We start from the raw sequence: 21,693 nt of genomic DNA, 5'->3' as shown, positions 1-21,693 counted from the left end.
GAAGAGTAGTGTGCCACGGAAAAGAAGGAAACATCCCTGAAAGGAGAGATGTCAACCTGGAAACAAGAGACCAGTGAGTCTGAACAATGAAGAAAGACTCAGACTTGACTAGAAAGTGACTCTCAGTTTCCATCGAAAGCAGAACTTCTGTTAAGCAGTACGCACAGAGGTCAAAATGCGGATGGTTAATGAAGAAATGGCAGAGACAGGCTTAAAAGCAGTGGGTGGAGATTATTCAACTTGAGTCTGTCTTAAAACAGGGGAGGGAAAGGTCTTGGGTGTGGCCGGAGATGCATTGAAGGGGTCAAGTCCACAAGTCCACCCACGAGGGTGGAACAACCACCTAGGAAACACATGCCCATCACACGAATGAACCGACCGCTGAAGGGTGGGCAGGCCAGAAACAACCCATAAACGACACTTGGAGCAAATCTCTAAAAATGTAGGAAATTAAACCACATCTGAGCAGCCCGATGCTACTTCAGATCCAGGAAAAGAAAGAAATCAGGTTTTCAAGGAAAGCAAAATTCAAACATGCAATAAAGTCAGCATAATTAAAGACAGTGTCAACTGTGAGAAGAAAATTCAATCTGCCTCTAATGCCATATGTGCATTGTATTTTGATCAGATGTCAAGCTGTAGATACATCTAAATTTTTTAATTCAATCATTTTCAACGAATTTAATGAGGAGCTTCAGATGTAAACTTCCCCTGCTCCTCTCTTCCCTTTGTGCTCCCATCCCACCTCCCAAATATTCCCACAATTCTGGCGATCAACAAATACCCTGAAATCTATTCCACCTGACTGCGCCTCACTATTTTCTCTGAATTATTCTTTCATTCAACAAATATTTACTAAGTCCCTACTATGTACAAGGTATTGTTCTAGCCACTCTGCATATAGCAGAGAACAAATTCAACAGACAAAAATCTAGCCCCCATATGCAAACTGTATCGTAAGTTAGATGGTGGTAAATATTATAATGGGAAAAAATGCCAGGAGGAGGGCAAGGATGAGCCAGGCACTGGGAGATCAGGAAAGGCTGCCTGAGAAGCTATTGTCTGAGTGATCCATGTGGGTATCTGAGGAAAGAGTGTTGCAATCAGAAGGAAAAGCCAGAGAAAGCCCTAAGGCAGGAGCACGACTGCCATGTTCAAAAAACAGCAAAGATGCCAGTGTGACTGGAGCAGAGGGAGGGAGGGAGAGGACAGATCACATGGGAACTTGCTGTCATTCTAAGGACTTAAGGACTTCAGTCTATACTTGAGGTATAGGAAGCCATTGGGAGATTTTTTTGAAAGCAGTGATATATGCCTTTACAAGCTCACTCTGGCTAATGCTTTGAGAACAGACTTTAGGGGTAAAAGCACAAGGAAGCCAGATGGAATGCTGTAGAAATGGTGGCTTTAGACCAGAATGATATCAGTGGTAGGGTGACAAGTGCCTGGGTTTTATATGTTTTCTGAAAATAGAGCCAAGAGGATTGTTGATGGATTGGATGTGGGATGTGAGAAAATGGGAGGTATAAAGAGGTACTCCAAAAGTTTTGGCATGAACATCTGGTTGGAATGATCAAGCGGCCATTAAAAGCTGAGAGCATCAGCTTTCAGGTGAGCACAGAAGGGGGAGATTGTAACATCTGAGACGCTCTTTAGACATCCCGGTGGAGACATCAAGTGAGGCATACAAATTTGGGGATCAGACAGGCTATCAGTTATGGACGAAACACACTGACTCTAAGTATCAGTCGTTGCTTGGTAAACGGTTCAGTCATATGTGCAGCACTAGAAAGGTTTATGTAAATGTATTGAGCAATGAGCCTCTTTCCAAGGTTACTGTCAGGAGATGAAATGCAAAGACAGCGCACGTAGACCTGCCAACTTACTGGAACACTGCAGTGACTCTTTCCCCAGGAGTGTTTTATCACAAACCGAACACTGCAGAACCCCAGAGAATGTTCCTGGGGCAAACTGATGTCGATTCAGCTTCTCTTTATCTTTGGCATCCTTGCTTTTTGTCTTCAGATGCAGCAGCAGCAGCAGCAGCAGGAAATTGGGGGAAAATGAGAAAAGGAAAATGCTGTGAGACAACCTTCTTATATAAATCATCTGAGCAAAGTCTCTACATTTTCCATCAGAATATAAGGACTGCACACAGAGGGACACCATAACACCTAAATGTGATATTCTGGGCTTTAGCAATATTCCATAAGAAATATGTGTAAATAAAATCTAAGGTAAGTGATTTTAAAGGGAAAGTGGAAATTATACTAACTGCTGAGAAACTGAAACACCTATATTTTACAGAAAATAAGTGAATAACTTTAATTACCTTTGATTTATTCCGAGGGCTAGTCATCCTATTCATGAGGAAACTGAAAGTTCGACTCACTTTATATTTTTCAGACTCTGATTTGGCAGGTATGATGTATTTATCCCATTCTTCTTCCTGAATTCTACAAAAACAGAATCCGTTATGGCCTATAGGACTTAAACAGGAATATACGTGTGTGTGTGTGTGTATACACGTGTGTGTATACACGTGTGTGTGTGTACACGTGTGTGTGTATACACGTGTGTGTATACACGTGTGTGTGTATACACGTGTGTGTATACACGTGTGTGTGTATACACGTGTGTGTATGTGTATATATTTTTTCAGGTTTTAGTGGCTGTTCTTAAGAGAAAGAAAATTCATTAAAAATACACCTTATAGCATAAGTGAACAGACATGTGACTAGAGCAACAATCTCACAATGTCAACAATTATAGAACATAGGTGGTGGAAGTGGGTATACACTAGATAATTCAACTTTTCTGTATACTTGAAATTTTTCATAATAAAATATTGAGGAAATAAACCTTAGACTTATAATTTTACCCTGAAAACACTCAACTTCCTGTTTACTATGCTAGTAAGAATTCCCCAGAGCACAGAGAAGCCAAATAACCAACAATATGCAACTGGATTTTATTTATTTTTGGAATACAGAGATAATACTCAGTAGACACGTTTCCTTTGTTGATACGGCCTGAGAAACAGACTGACTGCCACTCAGTGCAGCCTCTCCCACTCAGTACAATCTGAGACTCTCTAGGTTGTGGAGGAGAGAGGCTGTGGATACTCCATAAAATAAGAAGCAAGGTAGAGGTCACTGTACCCAGCCCATGAATACCCTGAACACCGTTTATTTTCTTCTAATCCACAATACAATTATTCTCTAGAAAAATACATATCCAGACTATGAAAGTTACAATTCCCCCTAGAGCTGCCTCTGATAATCTTATATTTCTATTATTACCGAGGAAAGAATAAATTAAAAATCAACCTAAATATCATGTCAAACCAGGTAACACTTCTGTAGATGATTTCCATAGTGATTATTTCCTAACTAAAGTCTCTCCTACCCCCTAAAATTCTCACCTTTCCATACTGATAACTAACACATTTATCTCTGGGAAGTATTTAAAAGCAATTAAATGACTGATTTACACCAAAATATATATTACTATATTTTGTGAAAATATTGCTTTCAATAACAACTTTCTAGGAATTTGATTTTTCTTATCTAATTAATGACAGGCTTAGACTAAATTATTTCCAAGACCCCTTCCACACTTTAATATGGTACATATTATAATAAAACTTTAAGTTATTTAAGCTCTATATTAGGTTTTAGAGCTCAAACCTATTAATACATTTAGGAAAAAAAAATAATACATGGCTTAAGAGCTGCCTCTTGACCATGTAGATCTAAAGGTATAGTGAGAACAGGGTTATGTCCTGTTACTCAAAGCCTGCACTGTAAATGAAATTGGGTTTGCTGCTTAGAGAAAACATCTTAAAAGGCAGAAGAAAAAGGAAGTGAATAGAATTAAATATACCCTATGCCAACAGAGTAGTGAAAGAATCTCAGACCCTCTTAATTTCCTTTCTACTTCCATGCTACCTCTAGTCATTTTTACCTAGGATAACTGATTGGTTAATAGAATCCGAAATTTTCCATAACCTCTGGTGTCTTACACATGTTAATTTGCAAAATTTGTGCCATAATATTTAATAGGCTCACTTTCAGAATTGGGGGAAAAAATACATTTGAGAGTTTGAAAAGACTCCTCTCTTGGAAGGCCTTTTGTGACCCCACCAAATGCTATCCAATGTCTAAGAGAAGAGAAGAGTGATGAGGAGACCTAATGTCAGAATTAAAGAATGGTTAGGTCATTGTGGATTTTGAGGTCAAGAAGCCCCTTTTGTACTTCCCAGCAGGAACACAACTAAACTATTGCAAATAAAAGAAAATTAATTCTTGGTTACCCAACTCTACTCCCAACTCCCCTGCTACAGAAGACTATATCAAAAACAACAGTTTCCACACTGATTAAAAACTAATAAATGCACAATTTACCATATATCCTTTATACTTCTACAACATGACACTAACTTTTTTTTTTTTTTTTTTTTTGAGATAGAGTTTTGCTCTCGTTGCCTGCAGTGGCGCGATATTGGCTCACTGCAACCTCAGGCTCCCAGATTCAAGTGATTCACCTGCCTCAGCCTCCTGAGTAGCTGGAATTACAGGTGCTTACCACCATGCCCGGCTGATTTTTGTATTTTTAGTAGAGATGGGGTTTCACCATGTTGGCCAGGCTGGTCTGGAACTCCTGACCTCAGGTGATCCACCCACCTCAGCCTCCCAAAGTGCTGGGATTACAAATGTGAGCCACCGCACCCAGCCAATACTTCAACTTTTTAAGCTGAGGTTGATAAGACCTGAGAGATAACAGTGTAAACATAAAAAGGCTGAAACATTAAATATGAAAACTTAAACCATCACCCAACCTGGTACAAATGTGAATATCATAGTCATAATCCACTATCAGATTATGAAGATGGGTAATACTGTATAACCTCTGGGAAAATGTAGAAGGTTGGTTGCTTCATTTCATATATAATTTAACTATGTGATATTTACCTATATTAAAATCAGGCACTTTAGAAAATAACTGAGAAGAGAAAACCCTCAAATAATTTCATAATAGAATTTAAATAGCTTTTACATTTGTAAGAATCTGGAAAGATTAAGTTATTTTTAATATCCCAGAACAAGAATGTCTAATCTCTATTATTAGTCTGATGACTGATAGCATCACTCACAATAAAGTTTTACAAACCCTTCTCAGAGCTTCTAATGGTATTGCCTTTTCAATAGGTAAATAGACATTGAAAATATATTAAGAATATGGATTCTTAATATTTTAACCCTTAATCTATTTAAAGAATTGGCATCTAAAGTGTTTTTTTGTTGTTGTTGTTTTTGGGTTTTTGTTTTTTTTTTGAGATGGAGTCTGGCTCTGTCGCCCAGGCTAGGGTGCCGTGGCACGATCTCAGCTCATTGCAACCTCTGCCTTCCAGGTTCAAGCCATTCTCCTGCCTCAGCCTCCTGAGTAGCTGGGATTGCAGGTGCCTGCCACCACACCTGGCTAATTTTTGTATTTTTTAGTAGAGACAGGGTTTCCTCATGTTGACTAGGCTGGTCTCAAACTTCTGACCTCAGATGGATCCGCCCACCTCTGCCTCCCAAAATGCTGGGGTTACAGGCATGAGACACCGCACCCAGCCTAAAGGGATGAAAGAAGTTCCTGCTATGCAGACTGAAAATTGACACAGTGGAACTTCTGTTAACACTCAGATCCTCAGATGTGAAGAAAGAGGAGTAGAAGGAGGAAATACATATAACAGATTTAAGACAGATGGTGGCAGTAAAATAATCAAGTCATGCCATATAATCTTTAAGAAATTAGAATAGAGTGTCTGCTGAAATGAGCCTGCAAGGTATAGAGTGAGCTCATTTTTTACATGGATGTCCCCTTTTCTAGAAACTAAGTGATTAATACAAATAAGAGAATATCAAAGAAGGCATCATCTCAGGTAAATACCTATAACATGACCAAAGCAAAGCATTAGGTATGGCTTGGGATCTTATTAGCATATCCAACAAGATAAGATAGCAGGAATAGAGTGGGTGAGATGAAAGATCTACTCTACTAGATACACCAAGGAATATGGCTGAGAGAGTAAGATGCTTTCAGAATGTGGACCAAGAAAGACTAAAGAATAGAAAGATATAGAAAACAAAAACAAGAGTGACAGAGAACGAAGAACCAGATAAAAAGAAACTTCACACACATGCCATCGAAGTGAAAATATTTTATAGGCTACTATTTAGCCAAGTATAACATTGGCTCCTTCGGTCTTAAATCTCTCTCCTAATGACAAATGAATATTTTTTATATTTTTAATTTAAAAAATTCTTGATAACAATCCATTATTTCTCCAGTTGTTAAAAAGATGACTGTTAATCAAAATGATGACCAAGATGAAGATCAAATTCCAGAATGAGGAAGTAAATTGCTTAAATAAGGTAACAAATGTAAACTGCTTAAAACAGTACAAGGCACATACAAATGTTCAAATAATTGTCAGTAATTACTGCTTTTGCTATCACCATCCTCATTGCCATTGTCACGAAGTCAACTTCATCATCATCCTATCTTTCAAGGGCATTCTTAATCTTCCTCTGTTTGTATCATTTGAAAGTTTCTATTCTGGTTTCAAAAAAAAAAATAGAAATGATCCAAAGGAGGCTTTTTCTTATTAATACTTTGATTCCAAGATTTAAAACAAAACACCCCATCTTGATCTGTATACTAAAACATTTCAAAGTTTTAGCATTAATCTTAAACAAAATTAAACCATTTCACTCTTGTCAGATGGTCTCTTAAAGTCAAACATGTGTGCCATTCTGGCACTTGTTTTGCATATAACCCTGGGGTTATTTCACAGTGTGACTCATGGGCAGTTAGTTACTCAACACCAACAGAAACCAATAATCATGCTTGCACACTGGTCTGTTTCCCAAGCTATACTCCAACAACAGTTTTACCTTCTAGGAGAAAGAGATGCTTAGGTTAAATCTGCATCTCAACCAGGAAACTGATCATGCTTAAAAGTCTTCTGCATTGTTTATTCTTTGTTTCCAGCTGAAGGGCTACTAGGCAAACATCCATAGAGAGACAGTAAGGATGTTTAGGCACTTTCTATCATTGACCACCCAGGGTTCTGTTACTAAAGTAAGTCCCCTTGTCACGGTGGAACAGAGCTGGAGAAAACATGTTGCCTTTCTAAAACAGGTGGTCCTCACACTGCTCCCCTTGAGGGTGTTTGGCTTTGAAGATACCCAAACAGAATATGCTGTCCCCAATCCTGAGGCCTGCACGGCCAAGGACTGAAACGGGAGGGCTGGCAGATCTATCCTGATAAAAGATCTCAGAGGGAGCAAAGGGTCTTAGGCAGGCTTGTTACATGGAAACCTCTCATGAACTAGTGAACAGATAGCAAAAATGATGTGCGGACATTTCCAAAGAAAGATCATGCAGTTTCTCAGGAAAATTGGAATAGTTAAAGTACCTTTTTTCTCTTGGTGGCTCCGGTAAGCTGTAAGCTCTTTGCTCTACAAGACACAGAACAATAAAATGAAAACTAAGGCAGACAAACTGGCAGTCATATGTTAGTCTGAAATGCATACTCAACCATACTGTATCATTATACACACTACCAGCTAGAAAATAATGAGAAAACGGGTAATCTTATATAAGTAAGACATTGCTCTGGATTTTTTTTTATCACTTTCCATAATTTAAAGAGGGTTGGGAGAAGGCCAAAATATGCCAACATTTAATGACTTTATGAACTAAGTTAGCATCAGCAAGGGACAGCAAACATTTTCAGAAGTGCAGAAAATTAGGTCTATCTTTTTGGATACTTTTCACTAGAGTCATCGCTATTCTTCATAACACTAATCCCCTAACATACAGAACCAATAAATAACTGCTTTTAAACAAAGCTCAAATGAAGTCTTGAAGGACAGCATAAGAAGAGTTAATTTTCATACAGCTGCAATGTCCTCATAAAATCCTAGCAGCAGCGAGTTCAGAGATGTGCTCTGTGGCTCATGGGAAAGGGAGGACCACTTTTTTCGTTGGACTTGCGGAGGGGGGCAGAAGGGGAGGTTCATGCAAGCAGCTTGGAGCCATCTTGTTTCCAGAGTTGAAGTACTTACTACAGGGGTGGAGTAGAGACACTGATTTAGACAGTGAGAGAGCCTGAAGGAGGGGGCAGTCACTGTGGAGCACACCATCTACAGAGCAGGGACAAATCCTTCACTCTCACAATCCAGAACAGTGAAGAGGCAAAACTAGGTTGCAAAGGGAAATGATGCATAAGGAGGAAAACAAATACATATCCCCTGAAATGGGTAGTATCAAATGTTGCACCTAATACTATCTTGTATGTAATAGGAAATCTACTTTGAAGAATTTGAAGCCTTTATTTTATAGCCATTATCAAGTGTTCCTCAAATTAAGCCACAGGCAGAAATCACTATTCTTATGGTAAATAGGCTGAGGTACCAAGAGAATAAGCCACCAACTGTTCAAAATCCAATCAAATTCCATCCATCAGCTCACAACGTTTTCAAAAGTACATTTATGTCATTCCTCAAATTCTTAAATGCAGAACACCTTTGTCCCCCTTGGTGAAAATGTAGTTATCAATTTGGCAATGTTCCTTTCTACCTAAATCTACAATAGACCAAAGGGAATTATAAAACTAGATTTTGTATTATGTATACAAACATCAAAAATAAAGTTGCCAACATCGTACTCTTGGCTCAAAAAAAAAAAAAAAGACACAAGAGAAATTACAGTAAGTAACTCTTTGGAAGTGACAAGGAAGACAGAACATCACAAATAATAATATAAAGGACTGAAAGCATCCTAGGTTTGTACATCTGCATTACAGCTCTTATATGGGAGCTTCCCTCTGGGACATAAGGAGACTTGGACTCTGTTCAAATAGACTTGAAATTTTTTAGGGCTATTCAAAACTCATCAAGAAAGGATTTATGGCAACACAAACGTCAATCTACTTTTGATTAATCCAAGCAGACTAAATAATGAAACATTAGAATATATTTTTGCATTAGGCAAGCTTTCACATTTGTGCTTTGATTACATAAACACAGATAAAATTATTCCTTCTTCATTAGTAGTTAATTTATTTTTCATAGTCCTATGGTATTGACTGACCTAAATGGTATCAATCCAAATGTTTGCAGCCATATAAGTCTATCCATTGGAATTTTCATATATTTAGTGAGTAGCCTCAACCTAAATTGCCTGGTTCTAACTGTTACCTTCTGGATAGTAACAAACTTCATTCAAGTAGCCTTGTCTTTAAAGATACCGTTTAAAGATAAGGTTTCATTTACTGAAAACCAAAGCAGTTGATATCAGCTTTTTATTCTTTCTAACTCAAATGCAAAGGTTTCAGGCTTGCATGTAAAGTAAAGACACCCTTCCTTGATCATTAAAGAATAAGTAAATTAGGGCTATTTTCCCTTGTGAACAATCAGTTTACTCTTAATTGTGTGGTCAATAATTTCAAACTCTAGAGATATCTGCCTTCATAGATCAAGGACCACAGATCTAAAGGCAAAGCCATAATTTGAAGCACAGAAAACTTAAACATGTTTTCCAAATAGTAACAGTGTGAAGTTAATTCATCAGCTGGGACTATCAGTGAAAAGGTGTCAAGCTACTATTAAAAATATACCAACCTAAACTAAGGCTGGGGAGACCTGGAGACCTAGAAAGAACCCATGAAGTAAAAAACAAAAATCCAGAACAAATTCAATCCATCTTCTTTATCCTGCCCTCTCAAGGTAGTTGTATCCTTTCTTTCTCTTGTAACTTTTCTTCATTTCCCCATTCCAAAAATAAAAACTGACATGTGTTATCAGTCTTGCTCTCTTCTCTTCTAACAGTACATCTCAGAAAAAGGAAAACAAAAATCATGGTAGCATTTCTTTTGTGTTTTATCTATCTTTTTCTCATATTCACTCAACAAATATTTATTGAACATCTAGCATATATGTCATTATTCTAGGATAGCAGTTTCAAGCACCAAGATTATGTTTTCAGTATTGTTCTGCATGGTATAAAAATGCAAAATAACAATTTAATAAGCAAGAATAAGAAAAAAGAGAGGGAATAAAATAAATCCTATTTTAAATATTTTATCTTGAGAAAATATATGAGTAGTACTTAAGAGTACTTAAGTACTTAAGTTCATCTCCTGCTTTCTGAATCTTTTAAGTCCCTTAAGGATAATAGACAATAAAGATATTCTCTAAGACATTGACAAAAATTTCATTATAATGCTATATATTATGCATTGGCATGAATACTTTCAAATATGCTTTTTAATATAATTATTACATATTAATTACAGAAAGTATGAAATAATTACATTTCAAAATGGGGGCAGGTGAAAATGGGAGGAGTGGTTTAGAGAGGACACAAGGGGAGCTCTAAGTTGTACATAATTTTTCCATTTATAGATCTGAATTCACTTCAAAATTCAAGATGCATGTTTATGATTTGCATTCCTTTTTGTATGTATCCTATATTTCAATTAAGTTTATTGCCTAAAAGTTATATTTCTAATTGCTTACGTTGCCACCAAAAAAATGTTGAGATATATTTACTCATGTTACAAATACGTTATTTCAACTCTCCAAAGTCCCTTTCTAAAAAAAGAAAGAAGAAAATCCATTCTGCAACACTCTGGCTCTGAGGAGTTGGATTATGTTAGCAATGTATATATGAGACAAAAGTAATTTTTATAATTTACTCAAAATCCCATAAGGCCCTCATAATAATATAACTAGAATCAATTCTAATTTACATTATCCTTGAAGAAAACATTTTATTCAAAGAATAAAGCAACAGAGAGGTGTGTATGTATTTGTAATTTCATCAAAATCAAATCTGAGCAAAATCAAATTTGGCTGTTATCCAATGAGAAAAGAATTTTGTCAGGCTTAGAAAAACCAGTTATGAAAACAGAACTGAAAATTCTTGTCTGCTGTTCTTGAATATTTTATGTACTTACACTAACTGAAAAATCTGTTCTGGAATAGAGTGTTTTCAAAGCCAAATGCCAAATGATGCTTACCTTCACTTGAATTGCACACTGTTAATTCACGCACCAAACGTGTTTTTCCTAAAGAAATTTTGGGTGATGAGCAAGAATAAGAACGTGAGCGAACTCCAGAAAGCAATGATTCCTAAAAGAGATTATAATACAGTTTTTAAAAATTTACACATGAGATCTGAAAATATATGTTCACCACCTCAAATGTTACTAAATTAGCACCTTTGAAAAGAGATTCAACCTGAACATTTCTGATATGATCTCATTATGTGTTTCTGTTTTCTTCTCACAATTTTTAAAATGTTATTGCCATTTTAAGACTTTAGCAACCTTCAGTTTGGGGAATAGTTCCTGTATATACTATAGAATGCAACTATGATATCCTAGCCAACTTGGCTAAAAATGAAAACTTAAGACAAATGACTTTTTCTTTGTATATTCAACAATGAGTTTGACTTATTATTTTTACCTGAGGTGTCAGTTATTTTGTTATTTTACTGTAGCCCTCCAACAGAATTCTATATTAACTGAGATTTCTACATTTAAGGATTACTAGAGGATACTGGAATAGCCACTTACAATTATAAGAGTTTTTTAGACTTCCAAACCGTAATTTAAATTTATAATGTTAGCTGTAACATTTAGGGAAAAATATATCCAGTTAATATACAAATCCTTCCAATCTGCACTCAATTTTTGATAGACCTTCCATCTAGCACTTTCTGGGGTGGATGTTTGAATATCATTAATTTATACATCCTTAATATTACTACTTTTAAATGACCTGCCAGTTTTGTTCATATCGTCCCAATTACTTATTATTCCTATTATTATATCGGCAACATACATGAAAATGCAAGATGGCAAGATCATTAAAACACAGTTTTCTTATATGTTTCAGAAAATTTAAGTGAATATGCAATAGAACTCCATTGAAGCCATTTGTAATACCCAACTTCTATCCTAAAGGCCTTAGGATTGATCCTGCCCATGCATTTTTAAGATATTACTTAAGGTTAAGGCTAAAAGAAAACAATGCAAAACTCTTTACTAAAATTAAACCATCAGAAACTGACCTTCATGAGCACTGGTCTCTTTTGTTTCCTCTAAGGAAAAACACATGGTTACCCTAACTTCATTAGTTTAGTTAAGGAGCCTGGAGGAAAGGTGAAAAATAGAAGCCTGACCTTGTTTCAAAGGGCCTTGGGCTGTGGCTCCTATCTTATTAGGGAGCACCTACTGGGCCTGGATGGCAAGAAGCCCAACCCAAGTTGTCCTATAACCCTAAACAGTGAGCTGGCCACTAAGGGCCCTCCTCAAAGTCATGTATACGTGGTAACCATTTGTCATGACAATGGAACTTTGAAAATTGTCCAAAACTTTGGCAATAAGTTATACTGGGTAATTACAGAGGCAAGGCAGATATATTTATGTTCAGATTCTTCCTAAAAATGAGCAACATGAAACTGTTTCAAAAGACTGGATTATTTTTCATCCAAGTAATGATGAACTTTTCACAATTCCACTCAACATGCAAAACTAAGAAGTATCTACATAACAACCATACAAATTTCTCATTATCCAGAAATATAACATGACCTTCAGATGCAAAAGATTATGGCAGCTCTACAGGTCTTAGAGCAGAGGGTAGAGGATGCAGGATCTGTGCTCAAAAGACCCAGAATTGAGTTCTGAGTCTATCACCAAGCTGGTGATACAAAGCTGGACAAAACTCTAACCTTTCCAGAATCTCATCTACTCAAAAAATAAAATTAAATAAAAGCACTACTTATGTAATAGGTGAGTTATGAGGCAATTATATATTTTGTACATACATAAAACATATTTTGTATATTGTAGGGCATGCTACAAAAATAAGGTATTATCATAACAACCATATGTTAGAAAGAGAAGTTTTGCCATAGCACACATTGTTTTACAGTAATAGGTAAACTGAAGAAGAAAACAAGTAGAAAATAACAAATCAAATAGGAAAAAAAAATATGTTCAAACACAAAAGGGCTTTCTTACATTCAGAGGAACGTAGTTTTTTAATAAATAAATAAGTGAATAAATAACAAAAAAACAAGCACACCTAAATGAAACTCCAATGTGAAATAGCCAACAAGAGAAAATCTGGCTACTATGGAAAAGTTGACAAAATTGTGATGTTCCAGATTAGTTCAAACAGCCAGAAATGCTCAATAAATATCACTTCTACCTTATTAACATCATTTACCTCATTATCAGGGCCACGCAATTATTTATGTGAGCAAAACAAGTTTGATCACTTAAACTCATTTAATACTATCAGTTTTTCTCCCTTTGCTTAAGAGATGATGGGAGAAATCATTGTAAAATGATAAAATTTTCCAAGAATGTGAAAGAAAGATGGTATGTACTCATGGTGAATTAATGAAAATGTAAATCAGCCATTTTGAGTAAAGATTCTAAAAATTAAAACAGAGTGGGAAAGATTAAAAAGACAGACTCAATTATATATCACATGGGTCTCAAAAAAATAGTTCATATGTATGAATAAAATATAATATGTCTTTCAGATACAGATGGGTAAACGTAGACAACATGTTCTCCACACTTGCAATATACCGAATTAATACCAATAAGAATACCTTCGACTGTAGATTACTTGATAGAGGAAGTGATTCAGCCCTGGAGATATTAAAATCCGGTTCAGTGTTAGTCTCAAAAGAGTCCAATTCATCCCCACTTGGAATCCCAGTTCTTGAGGAGCTCTGAGACCCTGGAGTGTAACAGATGTGCGATGGCTCAGAATGCCCTTCCCCTTCACTGTCGGCGTCCAAGGCATCAAGGCTAGAACTAAAGCACAAAGCCAGCAAGTAAGTAAAGAAGCAAGGAAGGACACAGAGTGTCATTGGTTGCTACTTCTCTGAATTCAGGTTCTTTCACTGAGGGGCGGGGTGGTGCGGTACAATAGGTATTCATTTAATTTCCAACTAGTATTTACTTAGCCTTTTTCTCCTCCCTCCAAATCTCTTTTTAAACAAAATTTTATGTTACCCCAAATGAACATTCCTACCTAGCAAAAGCCATTTCTTTCTTTCATTTTCTTTCTTATTTTTTAATTTTTTTTGAGACAGTTTTGACAGTTTTGTTCTTGTTGCCCAGGCTGGAGTGCAGTGACACGATCTTGGTTCACTACAACCTCTGTCTCCCAGGCTCAAACGATCCTCCCACCTCAGCCTTCAGAGTAGCTGGGACTACAGGCGTGCGCCGCCATGCCCGGCTAATTTTTGTGATTTTTGTGTTTTTTGCCATGTTGCCCAGGCTGGTCTCAAACTCCTGGGCTCAATGGATGCACCCACCTCAGTCTCCCAAACTGCTGGGATTGCTGGAGTGAGCCGCCACGACTGGGGCAAAAGACATTTCAAATGCCTGAAGAAACAAAAGCTGGTTTGAGTTAGTACTAACCTCACCAATTCTGTTTTGAAAATATAATTATTGATATCGCAAGTCCCAAATGGTAACCCATCAGATATTTTACATGCTGGTGGAAACAGAGCCACTGGGCTGTTTGCAGGGAAGCCTCTGGGGGGGGGGACTTGCATGTGACTAAGCTGCAGAAGTGTCATTCTCTCCCCTGTCCCTCAGCTGGGAAGCTCAGGAGGGCAGAGGCACACCAAGGAGAGATGTGTGAAGGTCCCACCCATCCACCCCAGGGCCATGTCAAGACACAGTTCAGAAGTGAGTCGTACAATGTCCCAAACATGTCATACTAAATGATCATTTTTAGAGGTTAAAAAAAGATGATTCCGAGGCTGGGCGCGGTGGGTGGCTCACGCCTGTAATCCCAACACTTTGGGAGGCCGAGGTGGGCGGATCACAAGGTCAGAGATTCAGACCATCCTGGCTAGCATGGTGAAACCACGTCTCTACTAAAAATACAAAAAATTAGCCAGCTGTTGTGGCAGGCGCCTGTAATCCCAGCTACTTGGGATGCTGAGGCAGGAGAATGGTGTGAACCCAGGAGGCAGATCTTGCAGTGAGCCAAGATTGCACCACTGCACTCCAGCCTGGGCGACAGAGCAAGACTCCATCTCAAAAAAAAAAAAAAAAAAAAAAAAAAAAAAAAAAAAAAAAAAAAAAAAGATTCCTTTGAAAACTCTACCTTAGAACCAGGTAGTAATTCTGCTTGACAACAACTTTTTTCCTCATTTAACTTTAATAAACCATGAAATTAAAAGGAAAGAATTTGACCTTCTATGTCCCAGGTCTATTCCATAACATTACGTTTTAAATGATTCAAACTTGGAGGCCAACAGCTTTCCTGGGTGCATGTTAATGCACGAAGCATTTCAAATGTGGGTTTTGTGGTTTTTTTTTTTTTTTGGTTGTTACAGTTCTGGAGTTATAATTTTAATAATGAAACAATGAAACTGTCTTGATTTTGAAATACAAGAACCAGAAAATGAAACTTTGAATTAAACTGTTAAGTTATTTTTTTAAAAAAACCATAGGCTATTTAATGGACACAGTAAGTTAACTGAATACGTAGTATGAGTCCTGGTCTTACTCTACTATGCCTCTAATGCAAACACAGAGCAGTTTCTAACCCTGAACCCTTTCACAGGCACTACTGGGTACCAGAAAACCCAGCAGTGAGAAGAAGCCCTGGCTGGCACCACCAAGGATTTCCAAAGTGGGGTTTTCTCCTTTGGGAACTCATTGAGGGCCAAGGTGAAGGCCTTGGCATTGAGAAGAAGAGCACACATTGGAAGTGGACTTCACTCTTTACCTCAATTAGACACCCAAATATCATGGAGTCTATTCGACTATTTCTCATAAAACACTGAAACTTCATGTTAAGAATATCTTCCTGGTAAATGCTGGTGCTTTAAATGCTCCGGTAAATGTATTATGTTGGTGCAAAAGTAATTGTGGTTTTTGTACTAATCTAATAATTACAGGTATTTCAAGTTGCTATGTGGTTTCCTAGTACAACAATCTGAGATGGAAGGAGACTTTAAGGCGGGTTGAAGCTTGCTGATGTCTTGTACCTCAGCACTTGTCTTTCAACTTGTGATCTCCGTACTAGTGGAAAATAGTTCTTCAAATGATTGGCAGCCCGCAATAATATCCGATTTTAACACAAGCCTTTCCAGTTACAGACAGCATTTCATCATCACTCTGAATACATCCTAGAAGTATCAGTATTTTATTTTGCATACTATAAAACATTGTTTCTATTCATTCAAATGGGGCTACTACTTTTATTTGTTAAGCTATTAACCTAAGATATTGGTGGCACAGGCAATATTCTTCAGGATAACCTCTAGGTTCTTGTTTTACAATATTATTTTTCTAATTCCCAGTAGTGGGATAAGAAAACAGTTCATTAGGTTGTAACTAGAGTTTTTTAAAAAATAATATAGAATAGAAAATATCAGAATATGTTGCACATATCATTTTATAAGACTTCACTTAAATTTTATGGGAGATAGGGGACGTTGATGGTGTGACATGCATTTCTTACTCTGTAGTTTTTTAAAAAGGTTTGAAAGATACAAGCTTTAGAATGAAACAAACACTTGTCTACTGCTTAATTTTTTGCTGTACAGTATTTTTAAATTAATGTTTTATTACTTATCTTCCCTTTGTGGCTTCTCAAAACAGTTATTACATTTAAATAATATAACACAATGGTTATATAGTATACATATTTTAGTTTCACCAAAATATTCTTTTAAACTCTAGAAAACTTAGGACTCAGGTCCCAGTCAGCTATGTCCTTATACTAACTCCAGTTTTTAATGTGTGCCCCCAAATTTCTCCTTCATTAGAAGTTTCCAGGCTCTAGGGCTATTATCTGCTTATGAACAAATTAAGTGCATTTCACTTTGAATTTGTTATCAACTGTGCTTCCTACCACAACATCCACTGAAGGAAGGGACCCACAGCCACCCTAGGGCTTTCCAAGGATTGCGACTTCTCTCCCTTCATTCCTACATTTTTTCAGAGGACAGGGAGGGCAAAGGAGATGAAGTCAGCTCGTGGAACCAGCCAGAAAGCTTTTCTGTAGAATGGCTTCTCCTTCCTCTCCTGGCTTCCTCCCTTTCCCCCGAGCAGTGACATCTTCACAGAGTCTTCTAATTACCTGTACTCAGAACAGATATTTTGTCTAAATTATATTCTACAGAGGAAAAATTCTATCTGTAGCTGTGAAATGTTTAAACTTTCCAAGACAAGACCATGATCAGAAAGTATAATTTAGATACTCTGCAAGTATCTGCATAAGTATCAATAAAACAGAGAGACCATTTGTGTCTTTTCCATGCTATATTCCTAGAGGACTTCTTCTAAAGAACTTATTTATCTCTTGAGATCTGGGAGCTCACACACGTGACAGACTTTTATTTATTTATTTATTTTTAAGACAGAGTCTCGCTCCGTCCCCCAGGCTGGAGTGCAGTAGTGCCATCTCTGCTCACTGAAATCTCTGCCTCCCGGGTTCAGGCAATTAGCCTGCCTCAGCCCCTCCCCTGAGTAGATGAAATTACAGATGTGTGCCACCATGCCCAGCTAATTTTTGTATTTTTAGTAGAGATGGAGTTTCACCATGTTGGCCGCCTAGGCTGGTCTCGAACTCCTGACCTCAGGTGATCCACCTGCCTCGGCCTCCCAAAGTGCTGGGATTGCAGGTGTGAGCCACCATACCTGACCACTTGACAGATCTTAAAGATCCACTAGAATGCATTTATCACACATAGCTCAATTTATTTTTGCAAAACTGTACAGAATCTTGTGTGGACTGGCAGTGTCTTGTCCCAAGCAGACGTGTGGACAGTTCAAATTAGCCTATCACTTCAAATTATAGCAGTGACTACCCAGCATCTACAAAACCATAATTCACAAAGTATAAATCTAAAGCAAATCTTTTATTATTTACACATCACACATAACCCTTGGTACCAACATGTGCTAAAGTTTTACAACCTCAAATTGCATATTATGCTGTATCTCAGTGATGGACACCTACTGATTGCTGGTTCCTCTACCTTTCTCTCCCCTCTATATTAACTCTGCTGAATACTCATTCACCTATGTGCATGTTCATTCATAGAGAAATATTTATATACATAGTCACATATGTGTGTGTATTTTATGTTCACTTTGATTCATTTTATATGTGAAAATGAACACATAATCACATGGGTAGGATATGGGGAAAAAATAAGCTACTCCCTAAGGAAAGTGTGATCAACAGGATAAAATGCAATTAGTGGCAACTGGCCTGTTCCCTAAAGAAAATAGACAATCAGATAGACAGATACAGATATACAGATATGGACACACACGTGTGCACACACACTAATATATGTAATATCAGATGCAATGAAACTATCATTTTAATGACTTCTTATATATACAAGAAAATATAAGGTAACTGAAAGTAAAATAAATATAAGATAAATTTTACGTAAAATATAAAATACATATTATGTTAAATAAAACAAACATTCATGAGACCATCCAACTTGAAACTTGGATACGGCCATCTACCATGGAAACTGTTATGATTCATTCCATTCTCATTTCCCTATTTCCTTCCCTAGATGTAACAACTACTTTGAATTTAGGAATTTTTTCCCCTTCATTATTTTGTTTTTCTTTTTCTCTCTTTTTTTTGTTTTTTTTTTCTTCTTTTTGAAACAGGTCTCACTCTGTCACCCAGGTTGGAGTTCAGTGGTACCGTCTTGGCTCACTGCAACTTCTGCCTCCCAGGTTCAAGCAATCCTCCCACCCCAACCTGCCAAGTATCAGGACCACATGTGCGTGCCACCACGCCCAGCTAATTTTTGTATTTTTGGTAGAGATGGGGTTTTACCATGTTGCACAGGCTGGACTTGAGCTCCTGAGCTCAAGCGTTCTGTCTGCCTTGGCCTCCCAAAGTGCTGGGATTACAGGCGTGAGCCACCACGCCTGGCCTCTTGTTTTTCTTTATAGCTTATGCACACAGGTAGGTGCCCTATAATAATATATTGTTTAATTTGCATTTTATAAAAATGAAATCTAACAAGTATTTCGGGGCTTTTTTTGTTTCTTCATGCTTCTAAGGTCTGTTATTATGCATGCAGATGTAATTGTAGCTAATTCATTTTCATTACTGTACAGCATTCTATTGTGTAACTATATATAATTTACTTATTCCACATTTGGGTTATTTCCTGCTGCTATAATAATACTCCATATAGGTCTCCTAGTACACAAGAGGAAAATGCATATTTGACTTTACAAGATAATGTCAAATTATTTTCCCAAGTTACACAATTTTCTCTCCTATCATCTTTATGCAGGAATTTCCATGTTATACATTCTCACCAAAACATGGGATTGCTAGATTTTTAAATTTTTGCCAGTCAAGTGAGTATAAACTGGTATCTCATCGTGGTTTTCCTTTATCATAGTTTAGTCAGTTTTCTTAAGTGTCTTACTTTCAAATCAATGAATACAGGAACCTAAAAGGGGACAACATTTTGATGGGCAGATAAAAGTGGTAGAGACAATAAAAAGTTTAAAACTAGAATTTTTGAAGTCTACCTATAAGGTTCTTTGATTTTCTACAGTTTTCCTCTACAATATAGAATCTTACCTTCTTTTCTTTAGATGACTTTGTTCCTTTTCAAATCCATGCCAACCAAAAGAAAGATTCAAGTTGGAAGCACACGAACTCGATGGTGACATGAAGGACCGCTGGGCTTCAGTGTGTGCTGTCCCTTTGACATTTTCACTAAGTGGGTACACACTGGGGCTGGTTTCTGTAGGAACGGTGTGTTTGCTGCTCTGAGGCCCCAGAGTGCAACCTCTGGATTCAGGGCTGGTAGTGGCAGTGATTCCCTCTATATTAATATAGCTGATATCCAAATCACCAACCTGGAAGTTGAAAGAAAAACATTTCCTGAGTAAAAGCAGGTAAGATTGGCCTAGCTAAGAATTAATAAAATTTTCCCAATTTAAAAACTTCTGGCCAGGCGTGGTGGGAGGCCAAGGCTGGCAGATCACTTGAGGTCAGGAGTTTGAGACTAGCCTGGCCAACATGGTGAAACCCCGTCTCTAATAAAAATACAAAAATTAGCCAGGGTATGGTGGCGGGCGCCTGTAATCCCAGCTACTCAGAGACTGAAGCAGGAGAATGGCCTGAATGGGAGGCAGACGTTGCAATGAGCAGAGATTGTGCCAGTGCACTCTAGCCTGGGTTACAGAGTGAGACTCTTGTTTTATGTAAACAGAGAATTATTTTATATGTTTTTGTTCACATGGCAGCTATCCTATAATTCACAAAAAGGAAGACCAACTGAGTATTTTATAAAGTTGTTCCTTTATTACAAAACCAGAAGCTGATTATGCCTCTAACATTTTATGAACCACTGAATCAAAATGAGGGGGAAATGTTTTAAATACTTGAGGAAAAAACTAAAGACTATACAGCTTTATTCAAAAAGTAGCTCATAGGAATCTGGGTACCAAGGTAATAGTGGTCACATAAAGCTGAGTCTCACAAAAAGCAACACCAAACAAAAAGAGCAAATAAAGCTACATAAAGTGCATGTACATAGCATCATTAGAAGAAAGAAAATGCCCAAATTTCAAATAATAATTACCTATAAATAATAAAATCAACAGCAAATCCAGCAGGTACACCCTCGTGCTCCTGCTGTAAGACTGCGGAGAGTAAGGGGAGTCAGGAAAATCTGAATGGCAGAGAAAGGACGGAACTTCTGGAGGGCCTAAGACTTACTTAAAAATCCTCCCCAGAAAGAGAAAGCCCAACCCACATGCATGAAAAAGACTCCTAGCTGATCAAAGCACCTGCTCTAAGAAAGGCATACTTTTAAGCACTCGTGATTTGAGGTGGCGGTCATCAAAAGGCATCATGTCTGGGGGTGAGGACAGTAAAAAGGAAGACAGTAACACCATTTGGAGATAGAGCAGTGAAGGGAAAAAGAAGCAAAAGGGAAAATGTTAGAATCCTAAATCATCGAGCATCCTCATAATTTATTAAAGCAAAAACCGTTAATGAATGCTTAATTAATGGGTGAAAGTCTAATGTAAATATCAACAGGATATTTACAAGGGCTTAAAATATCTCCTGACATGATACTTAATAATTTTTTTAAAAACAGTAATTTTACTATAAAAGGAACTTGGCAGATGAAAGATATTAATAAAATCACCAGTAATGGGAAAAATTGATGTCCTATGCCTCCTGATACAATGCACTGAGAAGCACCCATCATCACTTCCGTAGTATTCCTGCCAAACATGCCTAACCTGAATCCAATTATAAGGAAATATCAGATAAACCAAAACTGAAAGACACTCTAGCAAAACACAAGAACAAAAATACTGGTCTGATTCTTTTAAAATATCAACACCAGAAAACACAAAGACTGAGGAACTGTCCCAGATTAAAGGAGACTACAGAGACACAACAACTATAAGCAACACATGTAATGGAATTTTCTTTTGCCACAGAGAACATTATTGGGACAACTCGCTAAAATTGAATAAGGTCTGGAGATAGCTAATAGTATTGTATCAATAATAATTTTATGATTTTGGTAACTGTACTGTGCTTATGTAAGAAACTATCCACG

General features: G+C 37.2%; 1 protein-coding gene across 2 annotated transcripts in view; it reads right to left on the bottom strand.

The window, feature by feature from the left end:
• The window catches only part of ARHGEF28 (Rho guanine nucleotide exchange factor 28), a 313,004-nt gene that overhangs the window by 75,641 nt on the left and 215,670 nt on the right, over positions 1–21,693 (bottom strand). For both annotated transcript variants that reach the window (XM_003266061.4, XM_004091242.3), the window contains 6 exons: positions 19,689–19,969; positions 13,690–13,897; positions 11,078–11,189; positions 7,469–7,511; positions 2,333–2,456; positions 1,887–2,019 (listed from right to left, as the gene is read on the bottom strand). In XM_003266061.4, coding sequence (XP_003266109.1) covers positions 1,887–2,019; positions 2,333–2,456; positions 7,469–7,511; positions 11,078–11,189; positions 13,690–13,897; positions 19,689–19,969 — 901 coding nt within the window. The remainder of the gene's footprint in view (positions 1–1,886; positions 2,020–2,332; positions 2,457–7,468; positions 7,512–11,077; positions 11,190–13,689; positions 13,898–19,688; positions 19,970–21,693) is intronic.

Source organism: Nomascus leucogenys, chromosome 18 (assembly GCF_006542625.1).
Source record: "Nomascus leucogenys isolate Asia chromosome 18, Asia_NLE_v1, whole genome shotgun sequence".
Taxonomy (NCBI): domain Eukaryota; kingdom Metazoa; phylum Chordata; class Mammalia; order Primates; family Hylobatidae; genus Nomascus; species Nomascus leucogenys.
This window is presented reverse-complemented; position numbering and strand designations above follow the sequence as displayed.